General features: G+C 36.7%; 1 protein-coding gene across 1 annotated transcript; it reads right to left on the bottom strand.

Moving 5' to 3' along the window:
- Positions 1–1,383: 1,383 nt before the first annotated feature.
- Positions 1,384–10,285, bottom strand: LOC139728714 (metal cation symporter ZIP14-like). The gene is made up of 6 exons (XM_071639656.1): positions 10,154–10,285; positions 7,677–7,802; positions 4,639–4,843; positions 3,581–3,871; positions 2,389–2,576; positions 1,384–1,533 (listed from the first exon to the last, which is right to left on the bottom strand). The coding sequence occupies exons 1-6, from the start codon at positions 10,283–10,285 to the stop codon at positions 1,384–1,386; spliced, it is 1,092 nt and encodes a 363-aa protein (XP_071495757.1).
- Positions 10,286–23,638: the final 13,353 nt, after the last annotated feature.

The raw sequence follows: 23,638 nt of genomic DNA, 5'->3' as shown, positions 1-23,638 counted from the left end.
GAATTAGAGAATTCATCCTCTTTTAAGATTCTCTTCAATTCAAAACTAAAGCCTCTTATCATGACATCTACAGCTGCTAAAAGTTCACATCAAAACTGCACTTCTCTTTCAAAATATATCTATTTTTGGTTAGCATTGTGGTTACAATACCTTATTGCTGTTTAGTTTGTACGTCTGTATGAAAATAACATTTCTGCATCAAACTGAGCTGTAAATTCCACATCTTTGTTTCTTCAAACTGACTGCACGAAACAAACATGTTTTGCTTTAAAACAAGTGCCTCAGCTAACATCTCCTATTTATAGTTTTCACCCCCCCCCCAAAAAAAAAAAGCAGAAAATTTCACACTTGTCTCCTTTGTGTTTCTGTAAAGAAGATATCTTTATGTTTTTATGTACAATTTGTATCATGTAAAAGGGAATCTGAAGTCTTCAGACTTTTCATCCCTCTACAGTTCTTTGACGGCAATAACCCGATCTATTCTATTCTATTCTATTCTAACCTAACCAAATCTAACCTAGAATAGCCTAGCCTATTCTAGCTTATTCTAGCCTATTCTACTCTATTCTATTCTATACTAACCTAACCTAACCTAACCTAACCTAACCTAAACCTAACCTAACCTAACCTAACCTAACCTAACCTAACCTAACCTAACCTAACCTTATCTAACCTAACCTAACCAAACCTTTCCTAACCTAACCTTATCTCAACTAACCTAACCTAAAGGAGATTTGCAAGGTGGAGGATAGGAGTCTGAGTACTTGTGATGTTTGATGCAATCTGAGGGTTAAACACAATGCTATATAGTCCTCCAACATTAGGGAGCTTTAGATTTTGACGCGCGGACGTTTGAGCCGACGCTTGCGCTGGACGTTCTCCTCTCCCTGCGTCGTGTGGAAAAGTAGCTTTAGATTACGCTAGGACGCAACGTATAAAAAATAAAATCGCGCCCCCATATGATCAGTGCATGAAGAAGCTCTCTGCGTCGCAAACTGTGCGGACGTGAAAATAGCCCAGTACGCGTAGTAAACAACTCAGGCGACGCAAGCTAAAAATATATTGACTTTACGCGCGCTACTGCGCAAGCTCAGATCATGTTTTTTTCCTTTGAACGTCCGCGCGTCTAAAATCTAAAGCTCCCTATTATCAACATACACACACACATTGCACACAATTTCCATCATCAATAAAACCATGACAGTTTAGGATAACATCTCATTATTTATAACACCTTTCAATTCATACTATCACTGAAGTTGAGTCACTTTTCCATCGAAGATTGATAGTTATATCAGTCCTGTTCCGGCCGGAGTAGGCAGTCTTGACCACTGGTTTATCTCTTGACTATCCTGCTGGTCAGTCCCCAACGGATGATCAGGTCTAGAACTGGATTCGACCAGCGAACAGGGCCAAGATGACCATCAGGGCGAATCCAGTCAAGAGACCTGCGTTCTGAAGCAGCAGGATACCAAAACTTCGCTGGTCCCGGTGAAGGGGGTCACCGCCCCCAACATTGTTGATCTCTGGAAGCTGGTGAGAGAATACAAAGGAAAAGAGATAACATTAACAACAACTGTGACATATGAATATATTGATATAGTACATTGTTGATCTCTGGCAGCTGGTTAGAATACAAAGGAAAAGATTGAGACAATTATACTGAGGTGGTGACATAGCCAGTAATTGTATTTCACCAAACACTGCATCAAATTACCTGTAACATCAGCTTGATACATAAATACAATACAATACAAAACAATATGGGTACTTATATAGTGTTCTTACAATGAGTGAACATGTATCACAGCGCTTCACAGAAATATAATATCTACCTGACACTTGTGAGTTTGGAGAAAAAAAATACAACAGACAAGAAAAAAGTAATGTACATAATTAATCAATCACTTATTGAGAAGGAAAGTCAACAGTATCTACTTGATTTCAGTTTGACACTGCATACCAAAATTCTGCACCATCCCCCTCAGAAAAGTGTATTGACAACTAGAAATAATGCAAGACAAATTGCCCTACCTTGGTATATCGAAGTAAATAAGAACTGAGTGAAATTCTTTCATAAGTTGTCTTTACTGCAACTGACTGAAAATTTCATGAATTTGAATAATTAATCAGCCCCCACGATTTACCGATTTAACATACCCCAAAAGTCCAACCTGTTAGGGTTAAAGTGCACAAAAAATTGCTTGCACAAAACAACACAAAACACAGCAAGGCCAAAACATTAAGTTGTTGACTTTTCATGATAAAATGCTAAAGTAAATGGGTGAGTCTTCAGTGCTGTCTTAAAAGAATCATAAACTGAGGAGATAGTAAGAATATGTATTCAAAGGAAGTTTGCTTCAAAGAGAGGATCCAGTGTTAACGTACCATGTCCACCAGTGAGATGTAGAGGAACATGCCGGCTGCTAGGGCAAAGATCCACTCGCTGGCATGGAAGTTTTCTCCCAACACTATTCCTAGAATCAGACCCAGGTAGCAGGTGCAAGCCGAGAGAAAGTTGGCGAGGACGGCCTGTTTGACGGACATCCCAGAATTCAACAGGATGGCAAAGTCACCTATAAGAAGGAAAAATTAATTTGTGGAGTGTTTGATCGTCTTTCTCTACAACAAATATTTATGATCACAGAGGGAGCAAGGCGTCACAAGAGAGGAAACATTACAGAGTCGTGACCTGGTAGAGAGATTTGTCGGCTGTTTTGATTTTTGAGGATGGGGCGCTTGCATCTAGTGAACTGTGTACGCTGAAGAAACATGCTTTACCTTTAAACATAAAGCAGCTAACCGCTCCGTCCTGATTACAGACTGAAAGCTATTTTCACCAAGAACTGAGATTCAACAGGACAGAGAGACGTTTGATTTGCACATGTGCAAACTGATCTCACATTCCATCCATGGTTCTCTTTGAATGCTTTCCTACAATCGATAACTAGCTACTAGAAAGGACACTAGTGGTAGCAGAGCTACACAAACCTAATTCCCTGTACCTTGATGTTCATTAATCCAAAAGTGAAATAAGGATATGTTAGTCCAAACATTGGTGAAGTTATTCCAATGGATCTTTAACCCGAACACTTCAGAATAACAGATCATATTTTCGGATTACTGAACCTTCGGAATAATGAACCTTGTGTTCATTTCTGTATTTACGAACCCTCAGCTTAATGAATGTTATTTCATATACAGATTAACAAGCCTTTGGCAAATGACCCTTAATTTTTGGATTAAGAAACTTTGCAATTACAACCTTGAGAGTAACAAACCTTATTTCATTTTAGGACCAACAAAATAAAACTTAATAATATTTTGTTTTCGGATTATCTAACCCTGGAAAGAATAATGAATGTTATTTCATATACAGATTAACAAGCCTTCGGCAAATGAACCTTAATTTTTGGATTAAGAAACTTTGAAAGTACAACCTTCGGAGGAACAAACCTTATTTCATTTTAGGATCAACAAAATTAAACTTAATAATATTTTGTTTTCGGATTATCTAACCCTGGAACTACAAACTGTAACCATACACAAAGGGTGAAAGGGGTTGAAAAGCCACACGAACCTAATTCATGGGGAAACTCCTCACAAATGACAGCCACCGATGTACTGATTCCCTGGTAGATGGAGTTCGTGAAAGAAGCTCCGATGGCCAAGCCGTCAATAAAGTTATGAAGCCCGTCACCAAATATGATCATATAGGCCACGGTGGCTATCATGTTTGACCCGTCGTAGATTTGTGCGTGAGAGTGGCCATGGTGGTTGTTACCATGGACACCATTGCTATGGTGACTGTTCCCATGATCATTGTTTTGTTGATAATCTTTGATTTTATTTGTTGGAAGGTCTCCATTTTCTGCATCCTTGAGAAAAATGGTGCTTGGTGGAATATCCTAGGTTGGCATATTACCAAAAATAAAAAGAAAGAGAGAAAAATAATTAATTTGTGATTACTCTTTATTCAAACAAACCAATAATCCTTATTCAAACACAATGGCCATTAACTTGAATACAAATTAGCTACGAAGAACATATCAACAGGAGTTATGCTTGGTTGGCATATGACCAAAAATAAAAAGAAAGAGAGAAAATAATTAATATGTGATCACTCTTTATTCAAACAAACCAATAATCCTTATTCAAACACAATTCTTTCCTCCTCCTCATCATTGCAAGGTTTGCATTCCCTGACTTCAAACAGAATGAACATTACAATGGATACTAATGATAAGCTACAAAGAACATATCAACAGAGGTTATGCAATGCTGCATACTGCCACGAGTCTGCTGGTCCCTGACGAGTAACAATCACTGTTGTTGGACCAGTAACTTTTTCAGGAATGGACAAGGAAAACATGGAAAAACTGTGTACCTTCTGGCCCGATAGACAAGTCGGACCGGTAAAAAAAAAATGGTGTAGTGTGTAGCCCTGGGTTATGGTTTGGGCTTTACAATCACACAGCATGAAGTGACAAACATAAAACTGAAATCACTACAATGTTAAAACCTGTGCAACAAACAAATAGATAAACATGTGATATTTTCAATGAGAGAACCGATGAAAACACGACCCAGATGATGCATCTATTCATGACAAAGCACACCATCATCCTAGCAACCGACCAGGAGGAGAAGCCACACCCGGCAACCCATCACATACCTCTTGTTTCTCCTCCTCACACTCCTCTCCCCTCACGTCACTCATCGCCATGGCTTCCGTCGGCGACGTAAACTTGTATCCGATGCGGTCCGGGTTGGAATCCAGATTGTGCATGGCAGTGACTTGGACAGACGGCTGAGAAGGGATCTTCTCCTTGTTCCTTCTCGCCTTCTCCTAATAAGAACAGAGGAAAAAACAACAACAACTTGATATTGCTGTACTTTAGAGACTGCAGGTGGCAGAGATGCAAATGTTTTAGGGAATTTTTAGGAAGATTCTTGCTGAGACTTCACCCCCAAAATCTCTCAATGTTGAGATTCTCTTGGCAGAATTACCTAGGAAATTGTGGAGACTCTGATGGTAAGAAACATAAAAACAAAATACAAATAGTGCATGGTCATGAGTGCGTTGACATCCAAGGTGTGGTATAGAACAAATAGTATATGGTCTTAACTTGTGCAATGAAACAAGATTTCGCAAGAGGTGAAAGATAGAGGCGCTCTATTCAACGAGGCGAGGGCGAGTTATGAATAGTGCGCCTCATCTTTCACCAAGTGCGAAATCTTGTTTCATTGCACAAGTAAAGACCATATACTATTTGTTCTATACCACACCTTGGATGTCAACATATGTGGTCCACACAGATTCTTGAATTTAGCACAGAAATGGTAACCATTTTCCATGAAAGACAGATAAGCAGACGCACAGTCACCATGTACGTACATACGTGAAGCTGATCGGTTGAAGTTGTTTACAAGAATGTGTGATAAATGTACAAGCTATACTCTAAGCGCACTTGTAATTTATTGTTTTATTGTTGAGTGCGCGTGGCAAATGTTTGTTTATTGTGACATCAGAGCCGTGCGATGGAACAAAAACTTGGGGGTCAATCGTGAGTTTAACACTGGAGTCATTGAAAATGGGTGACGTCAGCCATGCGCTATCCATTTTTGCTCAAACAAAACTGCATGCTTGACAGCCACATTGAGCGATGGAACTTTTCACTAAATGTCACGTGATGGGAAATCGACCAACTGGATAGCTACAATGTACTAATTAGGTGTTGTATAATTATGGATGTGAAAGGGTTGATTACCAGTATCTATAAATATCACATAAACCAATCAATCACAAAACAGATGCCTATTTTGTAACGTTAGTCATCAGCCCTCTACAGGGCGTATAAAAAAAGTTACACTTTTGAAAAGATTGTCTAAATTACATTTCAAAATATATGGAAGATTTTTTCATATTCATGGATGCCCAATAGTCTCATCTATCAAGTGCAATCAACAAAAATGTTTGTTCACGCTTGGCTGAACACTGACGCTCTTTGTCCAGAGCATGAAAAATGACTTGCACCAAATTGAAAGAAGATGGAAAATTCAGCCAGCAGTCAAAATAAGAGCTCCCATTCAAACAAATTGCTCTTTTGCTTAAAGCTTTGATTATGTTATGATAGTCTGAGATTTTTCTGTCAACTTTATCTTAATTTTAATGATTTCATTTCTAAATTAATTGGTGAGAATTAGAGTGTGTAATTACTTCAAGATCTTTAAAGCACAGTTTTCACAATACACGGACACATCAATACCATATGCCAGTTATTCATTAATGTGGTAGTGGTACCAAATTAAACAACATTCAATACCAAAAACCTAAACAGAAAAAAAAACAAAAAAAAACGAGCCTTTAAGCCACGGGGGGAAGGTGATATTCCCTATGTCGATCTGGCATTTTAAACACGCATACAATTGTGATTGATTGATTGATTGATTAAATGATTGATTGATTGATTGATTGATTGATCGATTGATTGAATGATATGAGGATACATTAATTTTGTACTTTACTTCTTGACTGAGTGACTGGCATGTGGTTTTGATATGTCTGTGTATGATTTGTGATAATTGTGCTTAAAAGATCTTGATGTTGTTAATCAACCTTCCATAACACAATGGAATAATCTAAAATGTGACAGAAAATCACCAGAAAACTCCTAAACTATCATAACATAATCAAAACCATGAGCAAAAGACCAATTTGTTTGAATGAGAACACTTATTTGGACTGAATTTTCCATCTTCCTCCAATTTGGCGCAAGCCATTTTTCACACTCTGGACAAAGAGCGTCAGTGTTCAGCCAAGCGTGAACAAAAATTTGTTTTGTTGATTGCACTTGATAGATGAGACTATTGGGCATCCATAAATATGTAAAAATCTTCCATATATTTTGAAATGTAATTTAGACAATTTTTTCAAAAGTGTAAAATTTTTTTTTGATATGCCCTGTATAATGGCACAAGCATCTCACCAAATTTGGATGTGTTCATCCACGCCCTAATCCACCCATTGCTGAATTTTACTATGAACCAAAGAGGTTACTATACACTAGTATGTACTAGAGTGCTATATTTACCACATGCCGATATAATTGCTCTGTGAGTGTGTGAAGCGACTCAACGTTACAGTGACTTACCCTTCATAGCTAGCATACTAGCAACCAAGGAGCAGCCAAATCAAGGAGTGGGGACTTCCGTTCAGAGTTCAACAGTTTAGTACTGTATAAGCTGTTATTTTCGCGTACAGATATTTTCACGAATGAGGTCAGAGACATTTTCACGTGATGAGCTGTTTTTGCGAATTGACACCAATGGTATCGTAAATGCAGCATCACCTAGTGCAATGTGACATTTTCACATGTTGTTAAATTCACGATCCGACTGTGATTCGCAAAATTAGCAAAAATTAAACCCGAGGGAAAATAAGAGCTTATACAGTACACCCTTCAAAAAACATTCCTTGAGCCTGCACAGGACAGGCACACATAGTAAAGTCTGCCATAATGACACTCCAATCCGCCTTGTACTCACAGACATATTACAGAGTTTGCCTTCCATAGCCAATGGGCATTAAATAACCTCATTGCTATAAACAGACTGGGATCGAGTCAAGGGTCAAATCTTGGGGGGAGGGTCAAAGGTCATATCTAGCTGCTCACCCTCTTCCTGCTGCCGATGATCTTCAGGACTCTCTCTGTGTTAAAAAAGAGGTAGATACCAGCGAGGACCACCATGTTCTTCCAGATGAATCCTTTACCTTCCTCCTCCACCAACATCCCATGGGCCTGGCAGAGATTAGATTAGAAGAGATTAGATTAGATTAGATCAGATAAAATCAAATCAGATCAGATCTGATTAGATTAGATTAGATACCAGCCAGAACCACCATGTTCTTCCAGATGAATCCCTGACCTTCCTCCTCCACCAACATCCCATGGGCCTGGCAGAGATTAGATTAGATTAGATCAAATTTAAATCAGATCAAATCAGATCAAATCAGATTAACGTTAGATTACATGAGATAAGATTAGTATAATACCAGCCTGGACCATTTATTCTTCCACATGAACTGTTGACCTTCCTCTTCCACCAACACCAGGTGGGCCTAACAGAGATTAGATTAGACCTGATTTAGATTACATTAAATCACATAATATTCAGATTTTCCATCTGGACAAGATAAGATGGCTGCATAATCCATATAGATATTTGTCGTAATTCATCATTTCAACAACTTTGTGACTACCATGTATAGTATAGCTATGATTAGCGTTGCAAATTTGAAACAGGACTGTAAATATTGATACTCACATAATTTTCACCGTTGTCCTTTGGAGCACCGATATAGTGTTTTGAATGTAAAATCAACCTTACAACTACTGTCTGAAAAAAAAAAGAATTATCTAACTTCACTGCCTATCTACCTATGGCTTTTCATATAACACTCATTTGTAAAGAAACATAATCATAATAACACCGACCGTGGTGCATGAATGTCTTTATGCGTTGCTTTTTCAGAGCTATTACACGTATGTGTACCTGGAAACTAGAGTCAATGAGCAGAGATTGCTTAATGCTGAATCCCTTTTATGACTATAATTCCTCAGCATAGCTGGCTAATGATCTGACAGTTTGAATCAAGTGCTTGTTTGTTTTGTTTTGTTTTGATATCTTTTTTCTTTGTTTTGTTTTGTTTAGTAAATATCGTGAATTTTTTGCATTTTCATATGGAAGATGTTCATCATCGTGGTAGTAACAAAATGATATTAAAGGGTGTGTACAGTTCTGGTCGAGGTGTAGATTTAGCTTTTAACATTTTGCGTGATATTCAGAAACCACTCTATGAGATGTAAGGGGGAATGCAGTTCTAAGGGGTATCAAAAGTTTATTTGATGAAAATCGGTTTTGAAATGGCTGAGATATCCAAAAACAAGGTGAAACAAAGAGATCCTAATAAAGTTGTGGCATGTCGCCTTCATAATTAGCACTTTTTTGGATATCTCAGCCATTTGAAAACCAATTTTCATCAAATAAATGCTGAATCCTTCTTAAAATTACATGCTCTTTCATATTTCATAAGAGGCTTTTCATTATCTCACTTAGGAATGTTCAAAACATGAATCCCCACCTCAACCAGTACTGTACAGTCCCTTTAACTTAAGCTAATCTTCTGTCTCACGAAGAGAGATAAACACAAAAAATGAGGTAATTATGAAAATCATCATTTTCATGTTTATCTCGCTTTTCTTCTTGTATTTTGTTGGAATCTTTGAAGACTTTGAGTTCATGTAGAAAAGGGGCTATATAAATATCATTATCATTATTATCTGTCACCATGGCCTTCCTCTTGGACTGAGGCACATTTGCCACACCTGAGTGGGCTTTATTAACTTTACAACTCTGTCAAATTTGGATGAATTACTGAATGCCTATGATTAAGGCTTGGCAAGCTGAGTTAAATGCTGGGGCACACGACGGGCTGATAGCCACGGTAAATATGGGAAGTTCTAGGCGTGTGCTGAAATGACTCATCACCATTATCTCTTGCCAAGAAGGATCTATCTTTTTTTTTTTTCATTTTTCTCATTTCATTGAAAACAATTCATAGCCCACTCATGGCTGCTACCATAACAACAGGCTGCCGGCAAACGCAGCAAAAATAGACACTTTTCTTGTTTGTTTGTTTGGCTCCAGATGCAATCATTCTCCCACAAACAACACAATGGCTGGAAGACTTTATCTGAAATTTACATGAAATTGATGTTATGATGTAATATTAGCAAAGTTTGTAGCATCTTTGTTTCTACTGTATATGTATGTAACAGACTCTACTTTGTTTTCATCAAAAGGTACCGGGTGTAAGTTTTTTTTTTCCTTCATATTATATAACAGCACAAATATGTAGGGCATTGACGATGAAACAAAATAGAGCTATATGCGAAAGACGAAATAAAATAACATATCAAATACAATTAAAAACGAGAATGAAATCCACAAGGTAATATCATTAAAACAAAATACCACTTTGAAAGAATATAAAAAAACAAAACATCAGAACTAAAATCATGCAATTCAAATAAAATGAAACAAAGTGGAATGAAATAGTATTGCCCTCAAGGGGTGTAAAAATCTTTACCTCAGGGATGAGGCTGAGGATGGCGTTACCACACAGCGTTCCAACAGCTAGAGACACGAGGTACATCAGGACATGTTTATACAGCCTTTTGTTCATAAGTGGGATGACCCAAACTCCAACAAAGGCACCCATGTTGATGATGGTGACGAATAAAAAGCCATAACCCCAGACTGGGAAAGGAGATCAGACATGGATCAAGGATTAAAGGCATAATTTACCATTTGCAGATAAAACTAAAACCCATCATTAGTGCTTTAAAATAGTTCCAAAATGTGAGTTTGGGATAGAAACAACCACAGTACAAATTTGATTCCATATAATCAATGTTAAGTATTGTTAAATACACAAAGTGTGAACAATAGTCAAAATAAAAATGTTGCCAGACTACTAAAACCATCTAAAATTATGGTTTACAGAGAAAAATACTGACATCTCCTTATATTTTAGACTTTATTGCAAAAATCTTATATGGTATTATCAGCATGGCATTATGCAATAAATTTGCTATCTCGCATACAATTTATAGAATCAATCACCACATACAGAATGAACTTGCGCAAACTTACACCGCAGATATCCATACCAATCAGTGACTACCACTGTACCAGGTTTTTCTAAATGTGAGATTACACTGTGAAATATTGACAGGTTTATCCACTACTGTGCACAGGTGGGTTTCAGATAATGGTGCAGTTGAATGCTGTATGCATTAAGTTAATAAGCTACACATTAGCAAGATTAAACTGCGATAGTTTATTTTGATACACATTATCTCTGACCTTAAAACTTCATAAAAATTTGCCAGGAAAGGCCATAGCTAAGGATAGAACTTTTCTGTCATACTGTATCGCTTGCACAGTCTTACTTATGTCACAACGTAGCTTGGTGAATTCAATCTACTATCTCTCTCCCTCTCTCTCTTTTTAATGTGAACATAAAACTTCATTGCAATGACAATTAAATTCACCAACCTTGATATAAATTTGTTCATACCAGGCATTTTTTCAAAATCATTTTTTTTTTTTTTTTTAACAACCAGGTGCATTTTAATTTAAAAGAATTCTCTTTTGGATGCTAAAAGGATTTATCTGTAGGCCCTACACTGTAAAGCCAAAAGTTTTGTGTGCATTTGCAAGTTTTGAAAGAGCCAAAATTTGTGAAATTAAAATGCACACTAAAGTTCTTGTCTAAATCACTTATGCATTGAACACCAGTGGAATTGGAGAAGCTTCAGGCAGCAAGAAAATGCTGTCAGCTCCAATTTGAGAAAATTTCATGCTGTGAATAATTCATGGTTTTACAGTAAGTTTCAAAAATATCTCACAATCTTCTCAAATTAATTTTCTTACCTTCAGCAGATGAAGCTCCTACATGTACAAGGGAAGGAAAGAAAAAGAGACAAAAGATATCAATATTTTCACATGAAATATCACTTTTTCCTCTATTCTTATATTCTGCACTATCAGTAATCCACACTATTTCTTATCATATCATACACAGAGATTCTGTTATGTTTGGTTGAGAAGGCTAATGCCAGCCATCCATAATATTTCATCTGATAAGAGTGTTTTGTCTGAAACAATCAAACACACAGTATCTATTCTTGAAGACATGGCATTCTTCGAAGAGTAGTGCTACAACTGACCTCATATGGTATGCTTTGAGTTTTGCTTTTTAACCCATTCAGGACGAGCTGAATTTGCTATAACAGGCATTTTCCAGACACCTGCCTGATAACTGCGATAATGTGCCATGACACAGTAGTGTACAATATGCGTTTGAGGTTATCCCAGAAGCTGAGGTGGAATAGGGGTCATGGGAAGGTCACTTTTAACTCTCCAGTTTGTTAAAGGGATTGTATAGTTTCAAACGGAATGGGAGTTCACATTTCTACATTTTTTGATAATCATTTTTTGTGATGAGAAACCTCTTATGAAATATGGAAGAGTATATGTGACCGTGCACCTAAAAACGAACATTAAGTCGCACTCACTAATTTTGCGTGAGGACTGAAAATAAGTGATATGGGTCAACCTAGCCGAACTTGACTTTTTCATATTTTCTGAAAGAGCGGGTCTTCTTTTACATTATGCTAAAAATTGGTATCATAAAACGGGCAGGAAAGTGTGTTTTTTTAGCAGTTTATCTCGAACATTTTTGGTAGAATAGTATGATTATAGGTGTGTCTTTAGAATCCCTTTTTCATTTCTAAAAAACCTTGTCCCCACTCTTCACTTTCAACTCCAACAACTTTTGAAAGGATAGTGCTACTGCTTTGAAAGTTGGCATTAATTATGGACAGAATGTGTTAATGAGGCATGTTTAATTTCAGTTTAATCTGACGATCCCTTCATTGTTGTTACTCTGGTGGTTTACTTCCTGTTTTTTGTCCCATTCATCGCACAGCCAGCACGGTTTGGTAAAGATTAAGCGCTTGAATATAGACACTGTACTTCAGAGCCTCTTTTCTCAGTTCACACATTTCCTGAGTTTGTGCTTTCTTTCCAATATTTAGATAGGTTAGGAGAGTCCATTTAATTTGAGTTATACATCATTTTAAAGCTTAACGTCTGCTCTTTCAGATTATGGTCTTAACTAAAAATTCATGTCTGGCGACTTTTTGTTTGTTTTGAGGTGCAGGGTCACATATGATTCAAACTTTATTTGACGAAAATTGGTTCAAAATATCTGGTTCAAAACTATCCAAAACAAAGTGATCATAATAAAAGGTGCGACCAACTTTTATTAGCATTGCTTTGTTTTACTTTGCTTTTGTATATCTCAGTTATTTCAAAACTGATGTTAATCAAATTGAATCTGAATTCCTTGTGGAATTGTAAGCTCTTTAACATTTCACTAAAGGTGCGGTTGAGACCTCTCAGGACTAAAGTTGAACAAAGCCAAAAGTGGACCATTCCCTGATGTGCTCTAAAAGATAACCAAAAGCGCACAAAAAGTTCACACGTGAAGAATGCATGTAACATATCATAAAATGCTATTTAAGAGTTCATGCTCTGTGTTCGGGACAGCTGTAAGTAGTTCAAGTGTGCCAGGTTAATGACCCTTTTGCTTCAAAATGCATGACCCCCTCTGAAAAGAATTCATGAGGTACACTTTCTCAAGAGAGTGAACTTGAATGCTCAAAGTCTGGCATAGTACAGTATGGTAAGCTTTTTAGTTCAGTTCGCTTTGGTTCGCTTTTTGTAGAGAGCTTGAACACATCTCCCTCCCTGAATGGATACTTTTCTCAGTCAAAAGTAAAGGGATCAATATAATTAGTCAAAAAGCAAATTGGTTTTGACACCATTTGTGTACAGCACAGAAAAAAGTAAATTGGTGAAGACACACATTTTGTGTACAAAAGGTGCCAGGTGTGTTGAAATTTATATCTTCAGGTAAAATTGAAATTTGAATGGAAATCAGCCAAAGACTGAAGGGTTAGGGAAGGCTTTTTTGTTTGCTTAAAAACATTTGCTAAAGAATATCTTGGCTTTCGATAGCTGTTATTACCTAAATAGAATATGTTCCCTCATAATGCAAGATAAGCTGAGTGATAGTTTTGACTTACAGTTTGTCTTTTTTTTTTGTACTTGTTTCCTTTTGCAGTTAATGAACTTTATGATGTTGTCAAATATCAAATATCACATTATTTTTTATTTATTTATTTATTACAATTGGTTAATCTGTGGTATCATAGCAAAAACAAAGTTCTTGCCCTGTGGTCACCTGTAAATGTTTTTATTAATGAGCAAAATAAGAGTTTATTCAATTTTAGGGTAAACCAGTTATAGATTTATCAACTGGGTTCTCTGATAAACATCAGAAGAACATAACACAAGGAGATAAATTAATTTAAAAAAGTATTTGCCTTGTCATGAATGGTAGGACAGTGCAAAATTTAAAGACTTGAATGGAGTGAAAAAAAAATCTGGAATCATCCAAACTGTCCATCAATCCAATATTTTGAGGTCTTGTTAGTGGACAGCAAAGTGTCAGTGAAATTCTGAGAAATATCCTCAAATTTCATTGATAGAAACAACAAAAAGGCCTAAGAAAATGAAAGAAAGTACTTTTCAGATCTTGTAAAATTATAAAGAATATCTTACGTGGGTCATTTAATTGCCTTTAATATTGGTCATTATTGCATAGATCTGCATTCTGAACTTTGTCCACTGGATGCCATGTTTTGTGTATCCAGTTGATTTCAATCAAATTCTCATCAATTTCTGCTGTGACTGAAGTCTAATATCCTTAAATATTGTCAAGTGAATTTGGGAAACATAGTCTATTGCAAATGAAGATGTTAAAACATACGTTGTATCAAACTTCTTGAATTGATACCTGATTAAAAGTAACAATAAACTGAACTGAATGATGCAAAGGTAAGATTTTTACAGAAGACTTTGCGCATCACCTGGCATCCTAAATGATTCGTTCTGATCAATTAGTTAGACTTCTTTTCTTCTTTACTTTCTATTATTTATCTTTCTTGTTTTTCCCCTAGTGCCATCTACATTGTATCTCCAATAAGTTGGTGAGCTAGATTTTTATATACTTTTTGCTTTTGAATGAGAATTAATTCCATACATCCCCCAAGTTAAATGTACACTCTGCCATCTGCCACATACAACAGAACCATCTACAATGCGTACTTGCGTGCATCCATGCGCAAGCAAACAAAGGTACACCAGTGTTGAGAAGTACAACAGGCAAGAGTAGTGGAGAGATGTAATGGAAGTCTTTACCATTATTTGGATGTTTTATTATCACCATGCCTGTGATCATCATCTCACTGTTGCAGTTTTACTAATTATTAAAGGGCTCGTACAGTATTGGTGGAGATGAGAATTGGGCTTTTAACTTTTTGCGAGATACCAAGAAAACACTTATGAAATAGTACAGAGCTTACCATTTTAAGAAGAATTCAAAGTTTATTTGATGAAAATCGGGTTTGGAATGACTGAAACATCCAAAAACAAAGTAAAACAAAGCGATGTTAATAAAATGTGGGTCCCACACTTTATTATAATCGCTCAGTTTGGGATATCTCAACCATTTTAAAACCAATTTTCATCAAATACATGTTGAATTCCTCATGGAATTACATGCTCTTTCATATTTCAAAAGAGGTTTCTCATTATCTCACCAAAAAAAAAAAAAAAAAAAAAAATGTTGGAAACCTGAAATTAAGTCTCAACCAAAACTATGCAATCCCTTTAAATTTACTGATGTCTTACTATGACTTGGGGCTTCTGTTCCATTAAGAGATGGCTCCATTCTGTGTAGACCACTCCTCACCAGCAAATAGAATGTTTGGTGTATGGATTCTCTGTATAAACATGGTAAACAGACAAACATTTTAAATAAAAGAAAACATCAACAACATCAGCATGAGAGTTTCTTGGAAGCAGCCCAACTTCAGTACGACTACCCTACTAATAGGGATTTGTTCTTTAATGGTTCGTACAAATGTAAGTTTAAGACCATTGACATGAAGCAGAACTTGATTCCTGACGACCAGATACAATTGTACAGACTGATCTTTCGGTCAAATTCTGATACCCTACAACACGTAATTACACAGCCCTGCCGGTGTATGCGTTAAGTCGCGAGAGGCTAACTCCAATTAACCCAGGCATTCCTAGAACTTTAGCTCTTGCAAGAGCTAAACATGACTTTGACCGAAAGATCGGCCTGTATCTGGTCGTTGGGGATATGCTCCACGGAGACTGCGCCTGGCTTCATCATGTTCATGGCATCCAAGTTTACGGAGGAGAACTGTACTAAAAAAGTAAGAAAATGAGACATGTTTTAAAAACTAAAACCTCCTCCAAACAGACATTTTTTTTTTTTTGGTCTAAATATGATTCTATATTCTGTCATTCAATTCAATTCAATTTACAAAGACAATGCAGTTTGAACCATTGCCTGAAGTACATTATGCATGTAAACAGGAATTTAGGCCTAAGTCATGAATAAAGTTGTAGGCCCTACTTGTACTAGCTCGTACCACATCACTCGGTTTAATAATACAGACTCTAGTGTTTGATTTTAATTTACTCATCAACAGTATGTTTTCTAGGCCTAACGTTTATCATGTACTTTGATTTCACGTGCGGCTCACCACTTGCCCCACACCAGCATTTCTACAAAGGGGCCACTCAGCTCAGTAGGCCGGGGGGGGGGGGGGGGGGGGTTCACAAAGAATTTTAGTCAAACTTTATAAAATTTAAGATTGAAAAAAAATCATAGTTACAGTAGGCCTATGCTGATGGAGTGTCTTCAAATGTTGCTCAACTTTCTAATGAAAATGAAGATTTTGGAGACTTTAAAATTGACATACAGCATGCAACACCCGGCTTACTTACCCACTGAATATTGATTTTCCAATAAACTAAACTGCGCGCTAAACAAGAAACATCCGTATTAAGCGCCTTTTATATATTGTATTAAAGTTATTTCTACAGGCTGTTATAGCGTTGTGCACGGTAAATTACTCACCCCGGCCCCGCAGCGCAGCTCTCAGCAGCTCTCAGCTAGCTCCAGCAGAAAAGCAACACGAACGCTAGACGGTAGACGTAGACCGGTCTACGTGGCCGGTCTGGCGGCGGTGCGGTGGCCGTGAGATCAAGTCGTGAAGCCGGTGACGTGGTTGGGTGGCTAATGCACAAAACTTTATGCACACGACACAGTCGATTGTGCTATCTTCACTAATCTGCTCAGTTTGACTTAATAACAGATAAATCTTTGAGTAAGAAATGAACACCAGACCAAATGTGAACACCAGAATATCAAGGATGCCGACGACTCAGAAGAGTGAAGGTGAAAACGGTGTTTATGATGCGATGTGTCGTTCTTCATTCACCGAAATTTTTCCGAGAGGCACACATGCGCAGGAGAAATGTGTTTATTACTGTACTCCAGCAGCTCGCAGAGATCGCATGGCCCCTATCCTACGCTTGTACAGATCAACATACTAGTAGCTGGCTACCAGTATGTGTACTGTGTGTACATGTACATGTGTATGGCAATATCAATTTACGGCAGTGCATATTTAGGGGAAATTTAAATAAATAATTGTATAATAAAGTGAAATTTAAAAAAATGAAAATAAAAAGTAGGTATATAAAGTATATCGAATAGTAATTTTTATGAAAATAAATTACATAATACTATTTTTAAAAGGTAATTTTAGATAATCATTAAACATTTCGGATATTCACAAACTCAGCAGACTTACGTACACACTGATTTTTCACGTGGCTCGCTCACACACTCGACTGGAAAGTAAACAACGCTTTGCGTGGATACGAAGTGAATGAATGGTATACAATAGTAGTGGTGTGTGGGCGTGTTCCACCAAAGGGCGGCTGAAACGGATTTTCAATAACTACATAGGTCTGCATGACATACATTTCATACGGAAAGTGAAAAAGGTTCTAGAAGATTTCAAAATAGAGATTTCTGAGACAATATTGTCGAAAGTAAATTGGTAAGATTTGTAAGATTTTATTGACTCTATCGACCCCCCTCTCGGGGTATGAGAGAATGCAAACATAATTATTTACAATATATGAATACAAAGATATAAGTGATAATGTACACGTTCATGTGAAAATAAAAGATATAAATGAATATGTTTACAAAACAAGACGTACAGGACGTTTAACTACTCTACCACTACGTGTACAAACATTCACATCTACTTCACTTTCTACAAAACTACTGTCTTTCTTCTTTGGTATTGATGACGAGAACTGAAACATTATAACTTTGACAAATTTGGCTAGTTTTTTTTTTTTTTTTTCAAATGACAAGCTTTAGCTGAATTGAATAGTTTGGCCATATGTAATGCACTGGGTCTACTGGCCGTCAAGCTACTTGGTAAATACAACAGTCTCTCTTCGTGGAGAAAGGGACAAACAAAAATGTAATGAAATTCATCCCCTATATCTTCGGATGAACATATAGTACAATTAATGCAATTCATCTGTCAGGCTTGCATCAAACCTGCCCTTTTTAACGGGTAATCCATTAGATCGACATCTGAATTTACTTAATGTAATATGATATTTCTCACACAAGACCTGTAAATACTTCTCTAACATCAAATTATGCTTAAACATTGTATAATTTGTCCAGATTCTATTTGACCATGTTGCTGCTCTCCACTCTTGAATAAACATAAATCAAAAAGTCTAATTTTTGAGGTGTGTGAATTACATGCAGCACTAAATCCACCCCCGTTTGTGCTAACCACACATTCCCTAGCCCTGCAAAATATTTTTTTTTTTCGATAAATAACTTAGGCCTAACCATTGTGATTTTGACCGGGAAAAATGCAGAAGAAATTTAAAAATTATACATGAGTGGTCGTCTAGAACCATATTTGTTTCCTATACATAGGCCTACAAGTGATTACAAATAAAAAAAGATATAATATAATATAATACAATACAATATGATATAATATGATATGATATAATATCATATCATATCATATCATATCATATCATATCATATCATATCATATCATATCATATCATATAATATAATATAATATAATATAATATAATATAATATAATATAATATAATATATCATAATATAATATAATATGATTATGATATACAGCTGTAGTATAATATAATATATACCGATATATTATATACAACATGAAATACAACGCATTAATAGTTATCAAATCTTTCTCTTTCTTGAAATCTAGAAATATTCCTAAGCCTTTGTTAAGTCATGTTTCAAATCGATGTGAAATGTGAAATAAAGGGGGCGCGATTCGTTATTCCGAAGGTTCGCTATTCCAAAGGTTCTTTATTCCGAAGGGTCGTTAATCCGAAACACGCAAATTCCCTAAACCTAGAGGTTCGTTAATCCGAAGATGAAAAAGGGTTCGTTAATCCGAAACTGTGTGGCGTTATTCCGAAGGTTCGTTATTCCGAAGATTTGTTGATCCAAAAATGAAATTCGGAACAATGAACCTTCGGAATAACGAATCTTTGGAATAAGGCTCAGAGGCCTTGTGTTGATACTGTAATGAATGAAGTGATGTTCAATAAAATCACGCTGTACACGTTATATTTGTGTGCCGCACTCTGGTGGCAGTTAGACACATAGGCACTTGTACACATTCGCGTCAAGCAGATCATGCAGACCCAGTTATTATGAACGGTACAGCTCGTTATTCCGAAGGTTCGTTATTCCGAAGGCTCTTTATTCCTAAGATTTGTTATTCCGAAGGTTCGTTGTTCCGAATTTCATTTTTGGATCAACAAATCTTCGGAATACCTTCGGAATAACGCTACACATTATCGGATTAACGAACCCTTTTTCATTTTCGGATTAACGAACCTTTAGGTATAGGGAATTTGCGTGTTTCGGATTAACGACCCTTCGGAATAAAGAACCTTCGGAATAGCGAACCTTCGGAATAACGAACAGCACCCGATATGGTTTGTCTATGAACACCACCGAACTTCTCTCTCCTTCACGAGGTTATTTGTCCTTTCTCCATTGATTCCGCATTCCACAGTCCACACTGTTCGCCGACTTCGTTCTTCTCTTAGTTTCATGAATCTTTACTTCTCTCTCCTGTCTTCATGATTTTTCCAACATTCAACTTCTCCCTCTTCTATTCATCTTTCTCCTTCTAACGATGTCCGAACATCTTATTTGATTCTCACCCTATTCTTCCTCACTACTCTCTCTGTTCCTTATATACCGTCTCCACTAGTGCAACTTCAACTTCTAGCCCATTACTGTCCCCCACTCTTCACTTTTTGCCCTCCTTACAACCCCCAGCAGCTGCTGGAGTCGCTTCCCTCTTCAATTCTCCTCTTTCTAGCCGCTCTTCTGCCAACATCGATCGGCGGTTAAGGACTATACATACACATGGTGTAACCGCAAATCTTTCTCCCTCATTTACTACACCATACAATCCTTCAAACAACACAAAATAGATATAATAGTGTATTCTTAAAAATGAATCCCACAAGGATTGGAACAATCGTCCCCTAGCATTCCCACTGATCAGTTACTATTATATAAAGCTATCTCATTTATTGTAATATTGACTCATTGTAAAGTATTAAGAGAAATTCACCCTGTTGGCTATGTTTTACTATAATGTCTTTTATCAATAATCTAAGTATTATCAACACCACCACCACCAACAACAACAACAACAGCAGCAGCAGCAGCAACAACAACAACAAATAACGATTTTCACCTTGTGGAAAGTGATATTTTTTTTTCGTAAGTTGTTGAATGAGAATATTGTTTGTTTCATTGCGCAATACACATTTTATACAAATTGAAGAGCTTGCTTCCAAAAGGTGCTAAACCCATTGAAAAAACGATGGATTTAGCGCCTTTTTGGAAGCACGCTCTTTAAATAATGAATGTTTATGAGTGCGATGGACAGAATATTTCATGAGGCGAAAGATGAAATGATCCATTCAACGAGGCGCAGCCAAGTTGAATGGACCAAGAATTTTATCTGTCATCGAATAAAATATTCTGTCCATTGCACCAATGAAAAACATTTATAGCTTGTTTTAAGATCATTTTGTGTTTGGTAAAGAATTTGGTATTTGGTGAAACCCATTAAATTTGGGGTTCATGAAGTCAAAGGTCATGGAGGTCATAAACGACATAAGATATATTTTTGAACTTAATTTCCTCAAAACTCATGAAACGACAACTATATGCAGTGGCTGCAACAAACTTACGAGTGGTATTCACCGTGAAAATGATAATTAAATTTGAGGGACATGAGGCCAGAGGTCAAAGGTCATAGGTCGTAAAGGACATGAAATAACTTTGATCTCCCAATGTAGCTCAGCTTTGTATGATTCGATTGTCACCAAATGTAATTATATACAAAATGTCCATGTGTAAGGAGTGCCTATGAAATGGCGATACTTTAAAGGGATTGTACATTTGTGGTTGAGACCTAAACTTCAGGATTCTAACTTTTTTGTGTGTGTGAGATAATGAGAAACCTCTGAAATATGAAAGAGAATGTAATGTCTAAGAGGAATTCAACATTTATTTGATGAAAACTGGTTTTGAAATGGTTGTGATATGCAAAACAGAGCAATCCTTATACAACCTGTACATAAACGTTGGGACCCACCTTTTAGTAGGATCGCTTTGTTTTACTTTATTTTTGGATGTCTCAGTCATTCCAAAACAAATTTTCTTCTAATGAACTTTGAATTCCTCTTATTGTATACCATGCTTTGTATTATCTTATTGTATTACCTGTAGTAGTTTCTTGATATTTCGCAAACAGTTCAAAGCCCGATTCTATATCTTCACCAATACTATACCATTCCTTAAATCATATAGCTTATTGGAGATCTCTCTCAGAGCACGTGAAAACATTTGAAACCTCATACTAAAGAGGTATAGCATGTATCAAATACAAATCCTTTAGATAACAAGGCGATTTTCAAGTCCAAATGCATTCTTTTCTTTTTTGTACACTATATCATATCGCGAGAAATCTGGAACCATAAGAACCTAACACAGTGTATATAAGTTAATGTCAACTATAGGTTTTAAAAATGCTTGTAGTAAAAACGTAAATACCACAAACACAAACTAGAAATGTCGCTACAGCGACTGGTTATACCCCCGCCAAACAACATTTCATAAGCTTTGGTCAAAACAACATTTCATAAGCTTTGGTCAAAAAACTGAGGAAGTAGTTAAATCCGCAAGATCTTTCCTTGATCTTCTGCCATTAATATGCCGTTACCATGGCAACGTACTTTCGGGTACTGTCGAAAAATGCGTCTTGCACATCTACAACCAAAGGCACACATCTGTACCAAGTTTCATGAAAATTGGGCAAAAACTGAGGAAGTAGTTTGCAACACAAAATTTTCCATCATTTTGGCTCATAATATGTGAGCTGTTACCATGGCAACATACTTTTTGTCACTGTCAAGAAATGTGTCATGCTGACCTATATCCTAAAACAAACATTCAATATGAATTCCATGAGAATTGGAAGAACACTGATGAAGCAGTTTTGCCATGAAGCATTTTGCCCTATATTTTACCAATAACATGCCGTTACCATGGCAACGCACTTTTTGCCACTGCGGAAATATGTGTCTTGCACATTAACATATTCAGATGAACATCTGTACCTAATTTCATAAAAATTGATCAAAAACTGTGGGAGGAGTTCGCGACGCAAGATTTGTACCCATTTTTGCCCATAATATGCCGTTACCATGGCAACGTACTTTTGGGTACTGTCAAAAAATACGTCTTGCACATCTACAACCCAAGGCACACATCTGTGCCAAGTTTTATGGGAATCGGTTGAAAACTGAGGAAGTAGTTCGCGACGCAAGATTTGCAACGGACCGACCGCCCGACCGCCCGACCGACCGCCCGACCGTCCGCTGATTCCTATATACCCCCTTCAAACTTCGTTTGGCGGGGGTATAATTATGTATACAACTTCACAGTGAAATAATGACACGCAGAATATAAAGACATTATTAGGATAATATCCCCGCCAGCCTATTTTTTTATTTCAGTAATTGCAACAAGGCACTCACACTGCCATATTATTGTAAAGAAAATATACTACACAGACCCACAGTCTTCAAGACTTGAACACAAAGCACGAACAGAAAATAAATGTCTATATTGCTGTTCATGGTTGTGCATAGCGCATTTCATCACGAATGTTTACAGGTGAACATCGCACGAAACACGCACGAGACTTCGTTATTTAGGCACATGGACCACAGTATACCGACATGATTTATCAAGAAAAACAGAAAATCAAGCAATCAGTCTCTTTCTCATTTTATCGAGATTTTGCAATATTGAGAAAACTCTTGCGGTTTGTAAAATATAAAGTTTGATTTGTGTCAGAAAATGATTTTGTTACTGGGCCCCAACGAGACAAGCCCTAAGCCTTCACATGGGTCCATGACCCTTCAATGTATTTGATTGTATACATGAATTAAGCGTATGTTTTTACTAAATGACTGAATAAAAATGAATTGAATCGAAATGAGTATACCAACCTTTGGACACACCTATCTTACAGTGCTACGGAAAATATAACCACTGCAGGCATTTTTTCATACACCCCCACTGGAATCTCCGTTATGAGGGGATGCATGGTACCCATAGATCTACACACTAGTTAGACTAGACAGTGCATCGGTTGGCCAGTCACGTGCAACACCGTGGCTAAAGGGAAGAACGATATGAGAATCATTTTCTGTTCCTCATCAAATATAATATAGGCTTCTGGAATTGTCATAAAATAAATCTGATCCTCCTATTTCCATTCCAAATTTTTGTCAAAGTAACATTGTTATAAACTTCATTTTTGCATCAGATGTCCAACGGCATGAATAAAGTGAAAAAAAAAGGATTAAATGTCACATACACTGTACTTCCTTTTGCATGTCGAAGTTTCACAAAGACA

This window comes from Diadema antillarum, unplaced genomic scaffold, assembly GCF_040938485.1.
Source record: "Diadema antillarum isolate AM-2024a unplaced genomic scaffold, OU_Dant_1.0 seq00000193_RagTag, whole genome shotgun sequence".
NCBI lineage: Eukaryota > Metazoa > Echinodermata > Echinoidea > Diadematoida > Diadematidae > Diadema > Diadema antillarum.
This window is presented reverse-complemented; position numbering and strand designations above follow the sequence as displayed.